Source organism: Pollicipes pollicipes, unplaced genomic scaffold (genome assembly GCF_011947565.3).
Source record: "Pollicipes pollicipes isolate AB1234 unplaced genomic scaffold, Ppol_2.1 Scaffold_6138;HRSCAF=7277_pilon_pilon_pilon, whole genome shotgun sequence".
Taxonomy (NCBI): Eukaryota; Metazoa; Arthropoda; class Thecostraca; order Pollicipedomorpha; family Pollicipedidae; genus Pollicipes; species Pollicipes pollicipes.
This window is the reverse complement of record NW_023596818.1, coordinates 17355211-17375078: the sequence shown is the minus strand read 5'-3', so window position 1 is coordinate 17375078 and position 19868 is coordinate 17355211. Positions and strand designations below refer to the sequence as shown.

General features: G+C 49.0%; 2 protein-coding genes across 5 annotated transcripts; one reads left to right on the top strand and one right to left on the bottom strand.

The window, feature by feature from the left end:
• Positions 1-251: 251 nt before the first annotated feature.
• Positions 252-12393, top strand: LOC119106436 (oligoribonuclease, mitochondrial). Of its 4 annotated transcripts, none has more exons than XM_037230079.1 (2): positions 252-332; positions 11455-12393. In XM_037230079.1, exon 2 carries the CDS (start codon positions 11576-11578, stop codon positions 12131-12133), a length of 558 nt encoding a protein of 185 aa, XP_037085974.1. In that variant the 5' UTR covers positions 252-332; positions 11455-11575; the 3' UTR covers positions 12134-12393. The 4 variants fall into 4 exon arrangements, with proteins under 4 accessions (XP_037085974.1, XP_037085972.1, XP_037085973.1 ...); XM_037230077.1 differs by lacking the exon at positions 252-332 and adding an exon at positions 7656-7793; XM_037230078.1 differs by lacking the exon at positions 252-332 and adding an exon at positions 7658-7759.
• Positions 12394-12490: 97 nt separating this feature from the next.
• On the bottom strand, positions 12491-19373 carry LOC119106435 (putative palmitoyltransferase ZDHHC24). Its single transcript, XM_037230076.1, has 5 exons — positions 18910-19373; positions 16537-16644; positions 16008-16125; positions 14579-14707; positions 12491-13402 (listed from the first exon to the last, which is right to left on the bottom strand). Exons 1-5 carry the CDS (start codon positions 19160-19162, stop codon positions 13021-13023), a joined length of 990 nt encoding a protein of 329 aa, XP_037085971.1. The 5' UTR covers positions 19163-19373; the 3' UTR covers positions 12491-13020.
• Between the last annotated feature and the right edge of the window lie 495 nt (positions 19374-19868).

Here is a 19868-nt window from a genome sequence, read left to right as displayed (position 1 = left end):
GGCTGTGATTGATGGGGTGGGGGAGTTTCTCACATATTTTCCGGACTCTCTGTCCTTTTTTCAAGAATACAGGACCATGGACACGGTACCATCTATGTGGGGTGCAAGCTCCAATTAGTTTAGATAAGGTACTTGTTTACTCCTCAGTGACGAAACGAATGATTTGAAAGGCGTAACCTTAGGCACACGTTTTATTTTCCTCATCCTTGATTCCCGGTACGCGGATAGCGATTGCGCAGTTGGCACTTTCCTAGCAGTGGTCGGTCCCGTTCTCGCACATTGTTATTGCAATCTTATCTAGAAAACGTCATTTCATGGACTACACAACCATTGTGAGTGCATTTTCTTCACTGTATGAACACCGTTAGCCCGTTTCGCCCTCAAATGGCATCGTAGATGAGATTGCGGACCCTGGCAAGGCACGGAGCCAGGTTTCCTCAGCGGGGCCCCAAGGAAACATTGTATCCGAAACCCTGCGAATTTGGACCGAAATTTTGCGAAATTTTCCGGCATTTACGGTGAAACCTTCTTGGACCATGGGGAGGGGCATCGCTCCCCTAGCCACGCCCCTGACCCTCGCCGCCGTCCATCTTTTACGTTTCGCTCGGGGCGGGATGGGGGGGGGGGGGGGGGGGAGGGGACTGGTGGAGTGCGACCGAAACGAAACGCAGCAAGGGAGGAGAGTTGGGAAGTGTAACGTGGTTGAAAATCATGTAAGTTTATTTTGAATGTCTTGGACTGTAATACGAGATCAGGGGCGTAGCTCGGCAAAAATTAGTTCAAGCATAACACGTCAAAACCGAACCGTAAAATATTCCAACGAGCCGCCGCTGGGATTTGGCCCACTCTTCTCTGCTGGAGTGTGTGTGTGTGTGTGTGGGGGGGGGGGGGGTATTGGAGCCCTCTTTTAAGCGATTAGGCGGCGTTACCCTGCGCGGGATGCCGTAGGTTTCCTCTCGTGACAACCAACAAGCCCATCTTTGCTTCGCATCTCTTGCTCAATTAGTGCCCAAACGGACGTTACCTTTTTTGTGGCGTTCCGCTTCGCAAACCGTAGCCAGAGGAGGCTTTTTCGCCCAGAACAACCGGTGCGTAGCCGGGGGATGGGGCTGAAAAATGGCCAATATGCCCGGCGTATTTTATGGACGGCCCATCAGCTCCTGTAGGTCAGCAGGACCGCCGCGGATATCACTGCCGATAACAGGGATGAAACAAACATTTCAAAGGCGTCAATCCACTTACTACGATTTGCCACTCCTCTCAGGTGGCGGGTTTCCTAAGGAACGTTCGCCTTAAACCAAAACCAACCACGGAAAATCTGCACGAGAAATATCGAAGAAGAATGCCCCGATCTGGAGATGCTGAGGATTCTGCTGTTGCTGGTAGAAATTGTGTTATTTATGTGCAGGCATTGCTGTCAACCCTTCCAAGAACATTTTCATACAAGCGTTGTAAAAATCGCAAATTACTGCGGGGACTTTATATCGCGTAGGCAGGTGCAACTCTTGACATTTCGCGTAAAATTAGCGTTGTACGTTCAAGGAGGTGCAGTTAAAACTCGGTAAACCCCTATGGTACTCTGCGCTTTGATAGAGTATCCATGCAAGGGAACTTGGTAAATTCAGTTATGGCGCACACATGCTCCACTCAAAGATGTATTTGTAGCGCGAGAATATTCGTGGTAAGTGACGTCACATACAATTTTGCGTCGGCTGGATGACTTCAAAAGATGCGAGCTGAAATAATTTAAGAGGAAAACTACGTCATATTTTATTCTTACAATACTTACTCAGCTCTGGAAAAGGGGTCGCAACGCTTGGAATCCTTAAGGAACTGAAATTTTGATGCTCGCCCTTGATTCGCCATTTTTTCATGGAGCGGACTGGTAGGGAGAGGGGATCGATGGTCGATGCGGCTCCCGGTGTTTTAATTTAATGAAGATGGAGCTGAGCGGGAACACCAGTGGATTGATTCGGACGATATCTCGCGGTTGGTACAAGTTTTTGGATGAGTCAATGTTGGCCCGACGCGCGGGGCCCACGGCATCGTCGGCCGCCGCCCGTCAAGTGGGGTGTTCATAAAGAAACTAGCGCTGCTTTGAAACCAGACAGGCTACGAACACACTTTTAGGTGTTAAAACACAACCAATGAATGCCCCATATGCTACAGAAAATGTGGGCGTGATGTCAGAAATCCGGAGAGATACCATACGAAACCTCAGAGGTCGCATCGACCCCTCCCCACACCTTATCAGGACGAGGGTTGATATTGAGGTTTGAGATGACGACGGGGGTATCGCAACTGAAACAAATGCGATTCACGTATTTAAAGAAACGAAATTTGATGCAACCGGCAATTGCATGTTCATTAAAACGTTCAAAATGGGATAAAATCAATTGGGCAACCAGGGTGGCCACTTCTATCACCAAAATGCACACCTTGATCACGAGCTGAATCTCCAGGCGAAATGGTTAGTTTACAACCAGAAAAACTGACGTCACCAATGGTGTTATCTCAAATCTGATATAGGGAGCCAATCATACGTAAGGGGTGAAACGTCCGATTATCGGTAAACAGGGGAAATGGGGGGGGGGGGGGGGGGGAGAGCTCTGCATCCTGTATTGCCGCGTCTTTGTGCGCTCACTATTTGACTCTTGACTTGTATGGTCATTTAATGACAGGCATTGGATGGCCAAGACCCACCGACTGACAGCAACAGATGTTTAGAAATCTGACGACTCCGGTCATGCGTGATCCAGTGAAATGCGTATGGGCCATGAATCGTGGTGCTTTGTACCGTGATCTCTTTCGGCTACGGCGAAAGAGGAGGTGACTACGGGGTAATTGTAAGGGGGGAGAGGTAGTGTGTGCTTGCATTTCTTTTGTGCGGAACCGTGATTGTAATGGGGGCTCTTACAAGTCGATTGCTGAACTTTTAGAAGTTTAATTTGGGCTAAGATGTCTGCGAGGTCCTGAAATCAAGTCAGTAGAATATAATGTGAAAATGTGATCAGGCATAGTTGTTAATGAAAAGGAGTGTTCTAGAATTGAATGGGGAGTTGAAATAAAGCAGCCATTTTGAAGATTATTCGGTGTAGTTCACGGCCCTGCCCTGCTTAAGACCTAGACCCCTCTAGTTACTGAGTCACGCCTCCACAAACATGTGCATACGATTTCGTGCAAACTTTTTCAAGGATAGTCAGGCATGCATGACGTCAATAAAATGTCACTCAAATTCTGCGACCCCCATTGCCCATGTGACGTTGAAGGCCACGAAGCATATAATCATCGAGCCATTCATATCTGGCGTTCCTGAGCGCGTTTTCCTGACATATTGGACGCCAACTAGTTCTCAATTAATATCGAGCAGGCTGCACAGGTTTCAATCACGAATTACGTTTTGTGCTATACAATATAAGAGTTGGACATGGGCTCTACTTATTACGGCCCGTACTAACTAGCGCCAATATCTTATTTCGAAATAAGACTTATAATCAAATGCTTAAGAGTAGCCCGTAACCAAGTGTGTAATGACATGTCATCACCCTAACCTCACGGATGAATATGCAAGAACACCACGAGGAGGAGCCAAAACACGAGCACATAACAATATATGGTTCAGCAAAAACCTCAGCTCCGCCATGGCCACCTCTCGGGAGATTGTAGTACTAAAAATGGGTGCTAGGGTGACAAGCCTTTGGAGTATTCCAACGTCATACGAACGTTCCATGACACAACCGTACAATGGCGTAGCGAGGAACATATTTACGCAGCTAATAGCATCTCTTTCTTAATACCTAAACCCTTCTAGTTTCTGAGCTAAACGCCTGCGAAGATAGGCAGGCTATTTTGAGGAGACTGTTTCAAGGCCACCCAGAATTCATGATGCCAGCCCAGCATCATTCAAATTCTGCCATTGCGTTGGCCATGCGGTGATCAAGGCCATTCAAAATATGCTTGTCGAGCCGTTAATATCTGGCGATCGTTGGCACGAATTCCAGATATAACGGCCGTCAATTGGCTCTAATCAATACTCAGCAAGGTACGATGACGTAATCCAACAGTGACATATTGAGGTGCCTAGTAGTAAGTGAGCTGGTTTCATCGTGTGTGATATGATGAAATCTTGCTTCATCTTGCTTTAATATCTTCAAATGTGGGACATTTCCTTCAACGTAGTTTGCAGTAATCTTATGCATGGTGTGTTAGGAGAACACCCCTTCTTTCATTCGTGCAGCGTTCCGGAGCTGGTCGACGGTGAACGCGGATCTCTTTTTCTGCGCCGCGATTACTTTGTGGCTGTAAGAGCAAGGTTTTTCTTTTTTGCAAAGAAAATAACCTTAGGTACGACTGGTCACCAAGCTGCTGGCATGTATGTCAAGCCCCCACGAGCGCTAGATTAGCAAGATTCACTGCGAGTGGGAAACCAGCCTGAAAGTTATTGTCACACGATGGCTGCTGCTTAATCCAGGCACGTGCTTCATATTACTGACTATATCATTTCCAATTATAAATAATAGATCCAGTATGTGGGGGGGGGGGGGGGGCAGGAGAATGGTTTTGCCCCTTAAGATTTTGGGAGGCCCCTTTTTCCCACACTGAAGGCGAAGTAGCTACCCGTAGATTACCAAACCTCAGATCAAGGAGGCCCATGACTGAACTAGAGAGTAATGCATTGGGTTCGGAAGACCCTTTTCTACATCTAGAGGTTCGTTTACTGGATCTTGAGACCTCCTTAACAAATAATGATGAGGCGCTTTTCTGGAACTAGTGGCCCTACTTTAGGGCAGCGAGACCCTTCATTGAATAATTAGGAGTCGACATTTATTTGCTTGGATATGATGCATATACCAGTTGGACAAGAGGGTGCACGTCCTCGGTGCCCCTTCCCCTGAATTTGACACGGCCCTGGAAGCTCCTTGTGAGGAGGCCCCATTTTGTTCACGAGGATCAGTTCCTGAACAGTCGGCCCCCCCCCGACCCAACACACTTAGTGACCCCCCTCCCCCTGGTCTTGCCCAATATGTGCCGGGCTGGTCATGGATGTCGATTTGTATTCCTACGTGAGCCCTCAGCATTTACTTGCCCCCCCCCCCCCCAATACTTTGGATAAGTTGGGGCCTCTGCTACAATACTCATCCGGCCCTCCCCCAACTAATTTTGTGAAACGACGTCCCTGGTTACACCGGAGAGAGAGTAGTTAACCCGCACCCGGCGGGGAGGGGTAGTTGACTTCTCCCTCCCCCACGGTCTTTCGAGCACAGATCAAAGAAAAATGCTCGCAATGACCCGAAATTTTTTATAGCCGTTTATCTATCAGGTTGACACCCTGTGTGCAAGTCTAAAGCTTTGAACTGCCAAGGTCAGCGACCTAGGTCGGGCCAAAAAGGTCAACCTCTAAAATTTTGTGGCCACGCTTAACTTTTTTAGGTCTTATGTCAGTGTCCAAGGTGTTTATCGTAGTAGAACATGACACTACCTACAAATTATACATTTCAGTCTTTTCGGAACATGCCAGGTCACTTACCTGAAGTCAGGTAAATTTTGCCATTTTTCGGTCATAATTCAAAGTTGTACGATTATATGACCACAGAGCACGTGACTTAGGCCCAGGGCAAGTCCTATATCTTGGATATGTTCTGCAAAACACTTGCTGAACTCCATTGGCTGTATTAATAAAGACACTTTTGCGCACGGAAATCGAATGCTCCGCTTAATACGTGCGATATTATTTGAATGCATGTTGAGGTGATTATATATACATATATATATATATATATATATATATATATATATATATATATATATATATATATATATATATGCGTGCGTGGCGTGCGTGCGTGCGTGGTGGTGCGTGCGTGTGTGTGTGTGTAATAGATCGTGGAGGGCCGTGCAAGGTCATATGAGGTCATCCAAGGTCGGTGACCTATGTTGCTGGTAGCGGAGGGACTAGATCAACGAATAAATGCGACGCGTGAAACCACCTCGTTGTCTTGTTTGTGAAGTTGATGACGTCTAATTTCATGTACCAATATGTCTACTCTCAGTTTGTTACACATACATGGCCAAGCGTTGAAGGGTTTGGGTATAATGTTAACAGCACGTATGTGATCTTGAATACTTTTACTTCTATGGCCTTTAGGTTGAATAAAATGGTGCTTTTGTGTCTGGAATACTGCTCTTCCACAGCCACACCTAATAAAATATACTTGATCAGAAGCACATTGTGAAGAAAGTATCGCTTTTATGGGTTATTGATTGACCAATTTTCGACGGTAACCCGATCCTACCGGACCGATGTTGAGGACAGATATGACCAGAATGGACTTCCACAGGCTTGACACGTATTTGTGTGCCCTCAATACCCGCCTTGGCTTTTAACGTAGGTTTTAACTGCGTCTATCGGAACGACCGTTTTTTATCTTTTGTGGGCGCTTATGACGTCAGATTTGACCTAATGTGAAAACTTTGGCGTGCATTTTTCATGATTTGACGAAACTGTCTAAACGGTGTTTTTCTTTTTCTTGAATGGCGTCTGGAAGTGGGAGGTCTCGGGTGGAGGCCAACTTTCCCCACCCGGGCGCGATTGTCTCTGACGCTTGGCCGAACGTGGGTTGATACGCGCTGGGGCGGGGGATGGAATGACCCCCAAGAGGGTTTTTCCGGAATGGTTTCCGAACGGCACGGTGTAGCCGTGTCTAATTTTGCATGACTTTAGACAACTGAATAGCGGATCGTGCGGTATGAAAAAAATAGATGTACGTTGTAAGGTCGTTAACCTACAAGTCAAAGTCAGGCCATGGATTCGGCGAGGCCGATTTCTAGGGGAGCGTGCAATCTGATGGAACGCCGGGGTGTTGAACGAAGCCTTACATCTATGAGATACTTTCTTAGGCATCACAGCAGTTGTATGACCAAACTCTATTGACCTAAGGTCATGTATGAGTGTCAGACTGAGGTGAAAACCAACGTGTTTTTTTGCTCTTTGGCTTGCCGTATGAGACAGTTTTTTGGTGCTCATTCTGAAATGATTGATAACAGCAACCGCATTAGACATCCGCCATGGACTTCTTTAAGGTCCCAATAGGTCACTGACGTGAAATGAGCTTGGTCAAGATTTCGTTCCTGCCTGCCCAGCTTAATATTTATCGCTTATTCAAATGTAAAACTCAAAGCAGGATTCTGTGATTCTGGTCACCATGACCTTCGAAAGGTCAAACAAGCTCACTGACCTTAAATGAGCACGTGATCTTTTGCCCAGAACGGGTATCTAGGTTCTGGGACAGTTTGGAGACCGGCTTGGAGTTTGACCTTGTTTAACCTTATTTGACCCGCAGGTCATAACCTAGGAACCTCACAATGTGACCTTAGTGAGTCCACGCACACGCCAACACGCCCTGTGAATATGGTGTTACTAGCCTTCTTAGTTGTTGAGATATCAGGGGGTCAAATTGACCGCCACCCGAGCGGAGGGTATCCAACCGGCCACCCAGGCGCGCGCTCAAACGTAGTATAACGTTAGTTTCGTACCTTAGTGGCTTTATTCCTTTGTGGCTAGCTGGCAGTTTGTTACACTGACACAAGGCTCTTCGCCCAGCGTATCTACCTAACAAGTTTGCTACCAGGCCAGCTGACGCCTCACCCGCTCATTACAGTTTGTGGACAGCTGGCGGGGGTCGCGGGTGGCAAAAGACGCACCGGGGTGATATAGCCCCTTATCACTAGTCTCTGAAACAGGACTAGATTGCATACCTGGGTGGGTACGCGCCTTACGCTTCGATGCATATTGCGTAAGGAGACATGCAGGAAGTTGCGGTTCACTGTTCAAGCCGGGCTTTGTGTAAGCAGGGCGTTGGCACAGCTCGTAATGTTTCTGGTGTGAATGAACCATGTGGGTTTGCTTATGGTATGCATTTCTGGCTACCCCGGTGTGGATTTTCTAGGAAAACGCGAAGGTATTGCGTCGTATGAATTATGAATGCAATACTCGCTTTGTAACAAGTGCTGTCGGATGTGGTATCTTAGCATTGATCTGTTTTGTTTTCCTAATGTGGTATCTAGGTGATGCCTTGGGTGTGGATAGTGGTAGGGCTACTTGCCAGCAATTTATGGATGGAGAGAGGGAGGCAGCACCATCTGACATTGATAGGGTATTGTTAGGGTTTTATGTACAAAATCAGCGATATAGCAAGGGGTGGCAATAGGGTCTTGCCCCACCTCCTGAGTCAAGATGCTTATGCCAGATATTGATAGGTTTCCCAGAATGCTGCTCAAAATTTGTGGTATCTCTTAAATTTGATATGTACTACCCTGTGAGGAAAATTCTGGCTACACACCTGTGCAAAGTGGACATATTTTTGCACAAAGTCCTATGCTTATCTCTGAAACATCAAATTTGGTCTTAATATGCAGCAGCACCTGCTTAATAATGTGGTAAATCAGCACCACCTGGTATGCTAAGGATACAATATCATTTTTAGTTATGGAGCTCTCAGTCATGGTATGCATTGGTGCCTGACACTGCAATTTTGAATTATTCACAGATTGGTGTTTTTAAGATATAACACACCATAAGTAATCATATAACTGGAAAATTCCATGGACATCTTATCATCTTACCTTAAAAATATAGTAATCATAATCACAATGGCAGAGGTCAGTCAAATGTTGGTATGCCACCCTGGTCACACAGATGTCAATAGGACATCAGTTGCAGCACAGTGCATCAAGTGGAAGAGGTTTGTCAGGTGACACTGGTATGGTCAGGCTGGGCTGGGCTGGGCTGGGCTGGGTTAGGCTGGATTCTGGTCTCTTTCCCTATTTTATGATTATTTTTATATTTGGTACCTTAGAGAAGATGATGAATGTGTGATGCCCTTTTGTAATATAAGGTACTTATGTCAACCTTCACTGCTCACAGCTTGTGTGAAGAAGATATTGTTATTTAAGTGGCAGTGCAAACAAACTATGCTGGTGTGAATAGGCTAATTTGCAATTTATTGATCATTCACAAATTGGTGGCTTAGTGGACTGATGGCCTAATCCAATCAACTGGGAACTGCTGGCACCTGGTAGGGTGGAATGTAGCGATGGGATGGGATACCAAGCTTTTGATCATATTTCAATAATGCTGGGATGCAATAATGAAGTAACTACAGAGGTTACATCAAAGTGTGCTGAATCATGGGTCAGCCTTTCATGAATGCCAGCTCAAAGTCAACCTCAATATGGAACTAGTTAATGCATGTTAAGGTTGCATTTGATGCAGGGAGCAGATTTAGTTGTTTACTTCATCATTGTTTAGCTGCACCCATCTTTCCCAGTTCATTAAATTTTAGAAGGACTGAGGAGTGTTTATTGATGTTTGTCATTTGGTAGACAGGGATAAAAAGGAAAGTTGTGTGCCCTTATGGTCACAATAAATGACCTTCATTGTGCTAGGTGGCACTGGTCAAACAAGGTATCTTGCAAGCATTGGTGCAAGACTCTGTGTTTAGTCTGGATTTGCAGTGTGCAAAGAGATTTGGCAAGAGTCACTAGCCAAACAAGGTATCGATTAAGCACTGGTACAAAACCCTGTGTTTGAAAGCTATTCTTATGATCATGGCTAAAGAAGATCAAGCAAAACATGGTAGTTGAAAACTCATGCACATAACTTAATGTCTGTGTCAGATTCATAACCTCAATGTTGAAAAGCCTGGAGTTTGAGGCATTTCTTGCTTACATGAAAAAAGAAATGATACTATTCCTTTTGAATTCACCAGCAGCTTCTGTCTCCCATGAAATTCCTGCATAAGACTAATTGTCACATGCACTTGCCAGATGAAGTTTTATACCAGGCAATGAATGCTGTCTATTGTAATGCATTACTTGAGATGGGTGGCCATTTGGCATGGGCTACAACACAAAAAAGAAGACAACAGACTAATGTGTGGATGGTAACCACGAGCTGCAATTGGCGGCCAAAAGGCCGTGACCAATCCAAGAGCGATGTGCCTTGACAGTGTGTTGATGACATGTAAATTGTGATGTCCCATTGGGTTACCTTTATACATGCTTTAAACATCAAGTGTGTGTGTAACTTCATGTTCCACCAAAATTGGGTTTTTTGCTACACCTTAGCTTGCATCTGTAGGAAAGATCAGGTTTACAGGCCTTGTCTTGCTCTTTTTCAAGAACGCGTATGGGGCGACGCGGACTTTCGCGCTTCGACTACCTGGCGGGGCGGGTTTTCGGAATCTGGAAAAGTGACAGCAGGCACGTCAGCCCGATGGGAGTTGAGTATCACGTGTTGATACTGCTATTATCGTGGCGTTTTTGTGTGTTGTTCCGGGCCAATTGGTCACAATTATTTGTGACCTTTATAGAGTTCGGTGTGTCGCTTTAGTTTTTCTCTGAAACTGATCCGTCTCCGTGATCGAAGGGAAGGATGCTGGCCCCGTAAACTCGGAGGGACTGGGTAAGAGTCCTAGCGCTGGCGCATTGTTCGGCCCGACTGAAACGGAAAAGTCAGCTGGCAGCAGGCCAACGAGGGTCAACCCCACCCTTGGGCTGCCGTATCGCATCATGGTGCGGCGCATAAAACCCTTTGCGTCCCTGTCTGGCGAAAGAGTGGTGGCAAAATTGTCTATTGAACCGAACGGTACGACTTGGGTGATGGGTTCAGGGTCAACAAGCCATGCTTAGCAGGTACTTTAAACCGAAAGCCATCCCTAAAACATTAAGGAAAATAAAATTAAAAATATTTTGGCTCATTGTAAGGATCGTTTTGCTCTTTGCGGGACCAATCTTTTGAAGTAGGCCTGGAACAACTGATAAGATACTACCTTGTCCGACGCAATCTCACGCAAGAAACTTCTTATGATATTCTTTGTGTCATGTCTGCCTGCTGGCTTATGACCGAGTTCGGCTCCGGCCCGACCCCGGTCAGCCGAGATGTGCGGGTCTCACGGCGGCGCCGGGCCTTCCCGGCGGAAGCCACCAGTGCCGCTTGTATGTCAGTTGCGGCTCCCGGTCCAGGCAAATGCATCGAGCCCCGTAATTCTTTTCAGACTTCGTTCTCGCAACAAGCAATATGTGTGAAGCTGCACCTCCGTACGAGACAGACATAGCCATGCTGACGGAACTAGTTGCCGGTCATTTTACGTCTTCCAATTTGTTCGTGTTGGAATTCGCAATGCCCTAACAGTGTGTGACCACTGGCTCTCAATTTTTTTACATACGGGATATTGAATTCGAAAGTACAATATCTTGTGCCTTCCGACTGTTCTTTTGTGATGATACCGTTATTTTTCTTGGTTGTCGTTATGCATTGATCGCAATTGATGTCCTGTTGCATTTGTCTTGCCGTGATGCATCATGAAAGCCATCATGATTTCCCGCGCCGTTTACATGCCACTGGTAGTCACGGTGAATCCCTGTCATCCTGCTGATCATGCTGTCCTGTGTTAGGTGCGCACGAGGCCTGGTCGGCCGCCCTGCTGTGATCATCATCGGCAGCCTGTTTCCGTCCGCCGCGGCCCGCCTGCTGCGCGGCTCAGCGAGCCTGCTGTCGCCGCGCCGCTGCTGCGCCATGGCCGGCTCGATATCGGACCGGCTGGTCTGGATCGACCTGGAAATGACCGGGCTGGACCCGGAGCGGGACCAGATCCTGGAGGCGGCGTGCGTCGTCACCGACGGCCGGCTGCAGCCGCTGGAGCCGGGCCTGCAGCTGGTCGTGCACCAGCCCGATTCAGCGCTGGCCGCCATGGACGAGTGGTGCCGCGAGCACCACGGCCGCTCGGGGCTGACTGAGGCCGTACGGCGCAGCACTGTGGACCTGGCGACGGCCGAGCAGCGCCTGCTCGAGTACGTGCGCCGCCTGACGCCGGCCGGCCAGTGTCCGCTGGCCGGCAGCAGCGTGCACATGGACCGCGTCTTCCTGATGCGGTACATGCCGCGCCTGCTCGCCCACCTGCACTATCGCATCGTGGACGTCTCGTCTCTGAAGGAGCTGGCGCGCCGCTGGCGACCGGACGTGTACGAGGCCGGCCGCGGCAAACTGTGCGCCCACCGCGCGCTCGAGGACATCGGTGAAAGCATCGCCGAATTGCGCCTATATCGAGACCGCTTCATCAAAACGGAGGCGTAGGTGCTGCACTCCTCCGGCGCCGCCACGGAGTCACTATTCGGCGTTCGATGTGATAGTCGTCAACACGGGTTCCACGCACTCAGCGCTAGAAGTTCTACGTCACCAGCGCCTACAAGCAGGAAGTTTTTGTCACATACGTGGTCAGTGTCACTATTTATTCTGTCTGTCACTACCTCCTTTACCACCATATGCTGCCAGCTGTGCAATTACCGTGATACTGACCGACTGAGCCATGAGACCAATAAGATGAGTGGAGCCAATTTGCGGTATGACGGAGAACGCGTGAGTAAACCACATGAGTGTCGCGCGCAGCTTCTTCAGGTGACTGACAATGCAATCTCGACACAGCCGCAGTTGTTTACAAGCTCGATCGCAGAAATGTTACCCTAGCAATAAAATAGCTACAGTGTTACAAAGCACACCACTAAGTACATCAGCGGCGAGGGTACGTACTACCCATGTGTCCCTGGCAATTCAAACAATAGTGGACCATTGCACTTGTGATAAAGAACATGACCATGTATCTATGTCGGACATGAAAAATACCGCGATCCCTGCAACGAGATCGCAGTTTTTGTTGCACCTTTCACATGCCTCTCAGCGACTTATCTAGTTAAAACGGAACGCATAGCACACGCACAGTTAAAAAAGAGCACGCGACACACTGGCATATGCGACCACCGCGGAGGAGGAAGCTGGAGACAGAGAGCCTCTGCCTGTTTGGACACACCCAGGACCACTTTGGTGTTGCGTGGAAATCAACGACGCAAAGGGCGCGTACGCTCACTTCTGACTCAGCGTCCGCCGGACTGCGCCTGCGCAAGCGCGAGCACCCATCTCGTGCTCGAGTATTTTGAACGGAAAGTAGTGCAGCTCTCGTCTTCTACCTACAGCTCAAAAGGTTTGGCACCTCTTCTCGTCAAACCCTGTCGCGCAGAATCCAACCTCTCGGCCCTTGCCGGCCCGCACAGGCCGGCCGGGACTGCCTCTCCGCGTACAGACGGTACTGCGGGCGGTACGCCAGCGTCGGGGACGGCCGCGTCACCGGCAGCCGGCTGACTCGCACTGGCGTCGCCATCTTCGGTGTCCGCGCCGTCGGGTGGGAGCGACGACTGGGCGAGCGGCCAGAGCAGGGCCAAAAGCCAGCGGTGGCCCAGCACGGACTGCACGTTCTGTTGCCAGCCCCGGTCAAACTCCCGCAGCCGGTGCTTGCGTTCGTACTGCGTCTGGCCCCGGAGCAGCGCGGACAGCTGCGTATAAAGAATAACTCTGCGGAGCAAGGAACACTACCATCATTTGCCACTCGTCTGGCCGGAATCGACCTGGAACCGCACAAAGGATGTTATGCAATATGGACCTAGAAAGGACCTGCGAGGTTAAACGATAATCTATTTTTCGTCTTGACACGGTGCACCACGGGCAGTACAGCGCCAACATACAGCTGTTTCAAAAAGCCACTATAATACTTCTCACGAAGGTCGGAACTTGTTACATACCACGCTGAAATGATGTTCGTCGAACCAGCACTGAGGCAGATACATAATCCGGCAGAAAGTCTACCTTGCAAGACAATTTGACCGTCAGTGATGATCTACTGCTGCAACACATGCGGCCACGGCAACATGGTCAATCGGCTGGACAATTTTGACCCAAGACAACGATGAGCTTACAGTTATTTTGGTTCTTGCAATTACGAGCAAAATATGGCACAAAACAAATATTTGGGGAGGGTATTGGCCACAGTAGACAGGGCTAAACACCTGTGCAGTTTCCGTGACCTCCTTTCTCTCCCGACCGACCTATCTCGGTTTAAGCTAGTGTACGGTCTTTGAGACCGGTTTCGGAAAAGGTAACTACAATCACTACCCAGGCAGTTGCTGGAGAATCACCGGACATGACAGTTTTGAGATCCGTTGGCGGGCCCCAAATTCGGTTCACGTCTCCCGTCTTCTCTCGCCGCCGTCATCTAACATAAAGCCTTAAAAAACGTCCCAGACTGCGTCAATCCATGTCCGTTGTGCACGAGGGTTAGTGACCACCCGCACAAATGAACTCACATTCACCTAGATGATAGTCCGTTTTCCCCCGCAAAATTTGTTATTCTCGTTTCGCTACATCAGGTGGCCGAGATCTGGACCCGGGGCCAACCTACGCTGTTCAGTTTCTGCGTGCTCAAATTTTAGATTTCAACGTTCACCAACGAGGGGCATGTACCTCATAAATCATAGATGCATGATATCCGAATACTGCTGGAAAAGTTAGGCTGCACGGAGGGATAGCATGCAGATGCTTATCTGTTTTAAGTGTACAATTTTTTTAAAGAGTTCACCCTCTTGTTGAGAAATCGCTAGTAATCCAACACCAGCGCCGTCGGTGCGGGCGTGCAGACACTGACTGCAGAATCCCACCAGTCGGCGTATGGTCTCGTGACGCGGCTGGGCTTACCCGGCGTTGACCAGGACGGCGGTGCCGAGCATGTGATGGGCGCAGGCCACGAAGCCCCAGAGATCGAGCACGCCGAACGGCAGCACCAGGTGCGGGGCCAGCAGCTGCACCGGCAGCCAGAGCGAGTACCTGCCGGTCCAACACAGCGACCACCGGTCAGACCACGCCGGTTTGGCCCGGCCGGGCGGCAGCGAACGCAGTATTCGACGCATATCAGCATCACAGTTCGGCAGTGGTATTCGTGCTGGCGAAAAAACGTCGGCTAAAAAAGCACTATCTACGGGGCTAGGGAACCACTCGAAACTCGATGTCAGGTACTGTGGAATAAGAGTGCCTGAGAAAATGCGTTGTGGCATGCTCGGTGAGTCAAAAATCATCCAGGATTTGGGGAACACAAGCAATAAAACCCACTGGGGTATCACACAATCGGTACATTGCTACGGGGTATCATTCTCGCTTACCACAGACAGGCAATATTTCTCCTACCAAAAATGCTTCGGTATTTTTCCCAACTGAAAGCATTACAGATCAACCATAGTTTTACTATGTATTGCAATGGTATACCGTTCGTCTCAGATACTGCAAACGAATTGCAAAGAAAACGCTGTCACAGTGCTTTCTCATGAGCTGACGCGTCTTTGGGATGAAATCGTGCTCACAACATAGGGCCTTGATCCAACAATCGAAACAAGTTTTCGATAAGCTTCTCGTCATCTTTCATGATATTTGTGCAAAATTATTGGAAGCTTAAATATTTGCACCTAGATATCCAGATGCATCCCTGATATTCCTGCACTAACGACCCGTAATACGTTGCGCACTGCCTTCATGCTGCTTTTTCAAGCTTTAGAAGCGTTTCCGCTTTGCGACTTTCAATACATGACAATAACAATGCTCATGTTGCGACAGCCTCATTCACGAGAAACATCAGTTTATCCAGTAAACACACAAAGGGCCTGCTATTCCGGGGAGATCACGACCTTGGCATGATTGCTAACTTTCACTGGAGGTCGCTATCAATATCGGGGCTTGGGACCATGCGTGCGCACCAGCGCACGCACGCTGTCGCGTCTAGAAGCCTGGACGCGACAGGCATAAAGATCTTAACGTAAAGTATAAATTTCAGCGACCCGAGTCAAACCGTTTCAAGAACATGCCTTCAAACCAAGGGGCCAGAATCTACCAATCGCGCGGAATACCGTTCAGCTAATGCTCGCATATCGCAACAGAAACACACATAAATAACGAAGTTGCGACGGTCAAATCGTGAAAGATCCCCTATCGTTCACTATCTTTGAATGCGATAGGAGTTGGGCCAAACACAAATGAAGTGAACAAAGCCAGCCACTGCTAGGCCAAATCAGGGCTGGCGGCGCCAATGCAGCCAGCCTCGACATCAACCAAGTCAAACTGGAGCAGAGGTACTGACCCGCCAGCAGCAGCCACCACCATGGACCACTCGTACACCAGGCCGTAGAGGGCCCCGACGAACACCGCCAGCACCCCGCTCACGAAGTAACGGTGATTCCGCAGACCGACGCAGCACCCTGCAGAGGCGGGGGGTGTCCGTCACAGGGGCGCAGATCACATGCGCACCACCCCGCGGAGGCCCCATACTCCACAGAGCACCCTGCGAGGGCGGCATGGAGTCTCGGGACACCGAGCACCCCGCAAGGGCGACATGAAAACACGGGGCAATGCGCGGAAGGGGTGTGGCGCGCGATCCCCATCGCCCAGGCTGCACGTGCGATTCGCAGCATGCTAGTACAGGCACCTAATACAGCTCTCCACAGCTTGTTTGGTTTTCGCTTTTCCCATCTTATATGTATATCTTTTAACCCAAGATTACATCTTATCAAATATTCAAAAACATTCTAAATTATCTTTAACTTGCATCTGCTCCTTGAAATGACATACCTGGTAGAATGCTTTAAATCAAATCAAGCACCACCTCTCACCTGTAAAGATGCAATGATGGTCTCTCTTTTCTATGCATGTCTTGCATGTGCTACAGTGGTAAGACCTGACAGGCTGCATCACTTGGCAGGACGGGCAGAATGGCACGCCTGGAAAGAGTTCAACATATGTTCACCAGCAATGAGGGGTAGATCATCTAACCTCATCCCTTTACAATGGCATCGAAGTTGGTTTGGAGCATCTGCATTCCCTGCCACTCCGAGGAAGGTTCTTGGTTTGGTACACAGTTGCCGCCAATTCCAGGGAATCGATAGCCATTGTTTGACGGCCTTATGATACGGCTAAGGTACTTTCAGGCAGAAGAAGTCTGAAAACAATGTTTCAAACAACCATAATTCGACAATTCAGTACAATTTGGCCTGGCTAGAGTTTGGCGCACAAATCTACCAGGTCCAGCACACCAATGTGGGGTAGACTTCAAGCACAGTGGATGGCTATTTAGCATATTGCCTGAGTCCACAATGCAGTGCCACCGGCTAGGCTTCGCACTTCGTAACATGGTCTGAATCATCTATATGCAACACAAAACCCATGCAATATTGGTACAAACAGGCGTACAAGACGTCTTATAAATACGTCCAGCACCTTCATTTAGCTCCATCTGCCATGTAATGGCAATCATGCGCGTTTTACCTCACACCCGCCCCCACCCAGTTCGTATCAACCGACGCATAAATCCTTGGTACAGCCGTCAGCTTATTGTGCAAAGTTAAGACCATTTCCACCTGAGTGTACGGCGACGCCACCATCCTTTCAATCGTCCCGCACAGGATAGCACGGGACTGCCGAGACCGCACTGCACCAGACGGAACCAGCCGCGATCAGACGAGAACTGGAGAGAGCTGAATGGAACCGAACGCGATCACACGGAATCAGAGATACTGGTGAGACGCAATGAGGCCCAACGGAGACCAAAAGAGGCCCGGAAGTGACCAAGCCAAGCCGGGCGGGATCAGCCGATATTGGATACCACCCAGCATGACCGATGGGAACTGACCGAACGGCACGGGAACCGGTGCCGTTCGTTTACGGCTGGACCGAAACGGTTAGAACATGATGAGCCCATACGGTAGCAGGCAAGATCCGGTTCGGACCGGATGAAGCAGCACGGCACTGTATGGTGCCACTCACAACCTGACATGATCAGACAGCACTGGGCGAAACTGCATGGTGATGGATGGGACCGGATGAGACTGGATGAGACTGGATGGAAATGAAAGGGACTGGGTGGGAATGATGAGACTGAATGGGATTGAATGGGACTGGAAGGGACTAGAAAGGTCAGGACAGGACTAGACAGAACCAAATGGAACCAAACCAAGCCAGACAGGGCCGGGCGGGACCACAGGAGGCTCAATAAGGCTAGATGGGACCAGATGACACCAGACTCGATCACACGGGCCCAGACTAGGGCCGGATGAGACCAGACAGAACCAAACGGGTTCCGCCTGGTCTCATCTGGATCCCAAACAGGCCTCGCTTAGTCCTGCCCAGGCCTCTTCTGGTCCCATTCTGTCCCATACGGTCCCCTTCTGTTTCGTTCTGTCACGTTTGATCCCATTTTGTCCAGTCCAGTACCATCTGCTTCATTTATCCTAGTCGCATCCCTTGTCGCCCAATCATGTCCCTATGTGTCAGGTTCTATCCAGTCCCATAGAGCTATGTCCAGTCTCACCTGGTCCCATAGAGCTATGTCCAGTCTCACCTGATCCCAGGTCCCATCTGGCTGCATCTGATCCAATCAGGTCTCATCCTGCTTCATCCTGCACCACCCAATCCTGTATTGTCCCATCTGGTCCCATATAGTCCAGCTGACCTCATCACATTTCATCCCCGTCCACATGACCCAGCACCCTGGCCATATGCACGTTCTGTCTGTACCTGTCCAGTACCACCCAGCTCCATTGTTTGGGTCATGTCCGGTGCATTGGTTGGGTCATCGAGGGACCGGACGGTCCCTTGACCTCGTCCAGTCCTATCTTATCTCCACAGGCTGACCATCATCTGATGTGACATCATCATGCAACCAGCTGGAAGAATCAGCAGCCTTCACTCTCCTTGCATAACCAGCTGACACCCACACCACAAATTAATCGGTCAGTTGATGTAAGCTGGGCACGTGAGATGTAAGGAAAATCCTATTTATTTCATAATCTGGCATATAAGAGTTAGAGGAATGTGTTTCAAGCATTTAAAAATGTCTGGGGCATCTGCTGTTGTTGATATCAAATGGTTTGTAAGCATAATTGAATTGATTCAGATTGTTTTAATCAGTGTGAGCCCTATGCCAACAACACCCACAAGGCTGCAAAGCTGGTTGGCATCCCTACCAAAATGCTTTAAATGGAACTTACCCGCCATATTGCCGCATCCGATGTGCACGGTCGGTTTCACAGCAGTGTCTATATGAATCACCTTGGAGAAATTTAGCAAAATGATGAAAACCAAATATCCCCCCATTAAGACATGCAAAAAAATAACTGGTGAAAAGCTTGAGTAGTATGATGGCAGCACCACTAATCCTTCCCATATTAAGGCATATGGAATTCCCAGTGTCATGAACCACGACAATGCCCTTTCCTGCCACCGAGATGGGGATGATCTCATGGCAGCTCAAGATCGAAATGTCGTACGGTATTCCCCCAGTGACGGTCACCTACTTTTTATAGCGCCGAAAACGGGCCCATGGTAAAAATTTGTTGAAGACACAAACCATAAATCAAAGGAATCGTTTCAATAGCAAAAAGACCGCCGATTCCATCGCAGCCCCCACTCCAACCTAAACCAGGCTCCCGCCACAGCACTTCTCCCGCCCCAAGACCGGTGCAGGCAAGGCGACAGGGTCCGGCGAGCGCCAAGGAGATGTAAAGAGGGGATTCTCGCTTCTTCTTCGCTTACCATCAGCGTGACGTCACTGTTGCCGAGACACAACAATGCGCAACGAGTCGCATGATGCCGAGGGGCAAACGGGGGGTGGGGGGGGGGGGGGGGGGGGGGGGGTGCAACGCTGGAGGGGGGGGGGAGGGACAAGCGGAGCATCAAAATGTTCGCACATACAATGAAAAACCCGTTAGCGATATATATTTATTGACAGCGAGCCGATTATATAAAATTTTATGACGAACATGACGATGTACTTGACAAGCCTATGCGGGGTTTTGGAGGCCATTACCGAAAGCAGCAAAACTGTAGGCCGTCATTTTCTCGACCTCTCGACAAGAGGCTCTACACACGCTGACCCTCTTTCGGGACTCATCCTGGATTGTTCGTACCCGGCGTCAAATTAGATGCGAGCTGTATCGAATTTCATCTC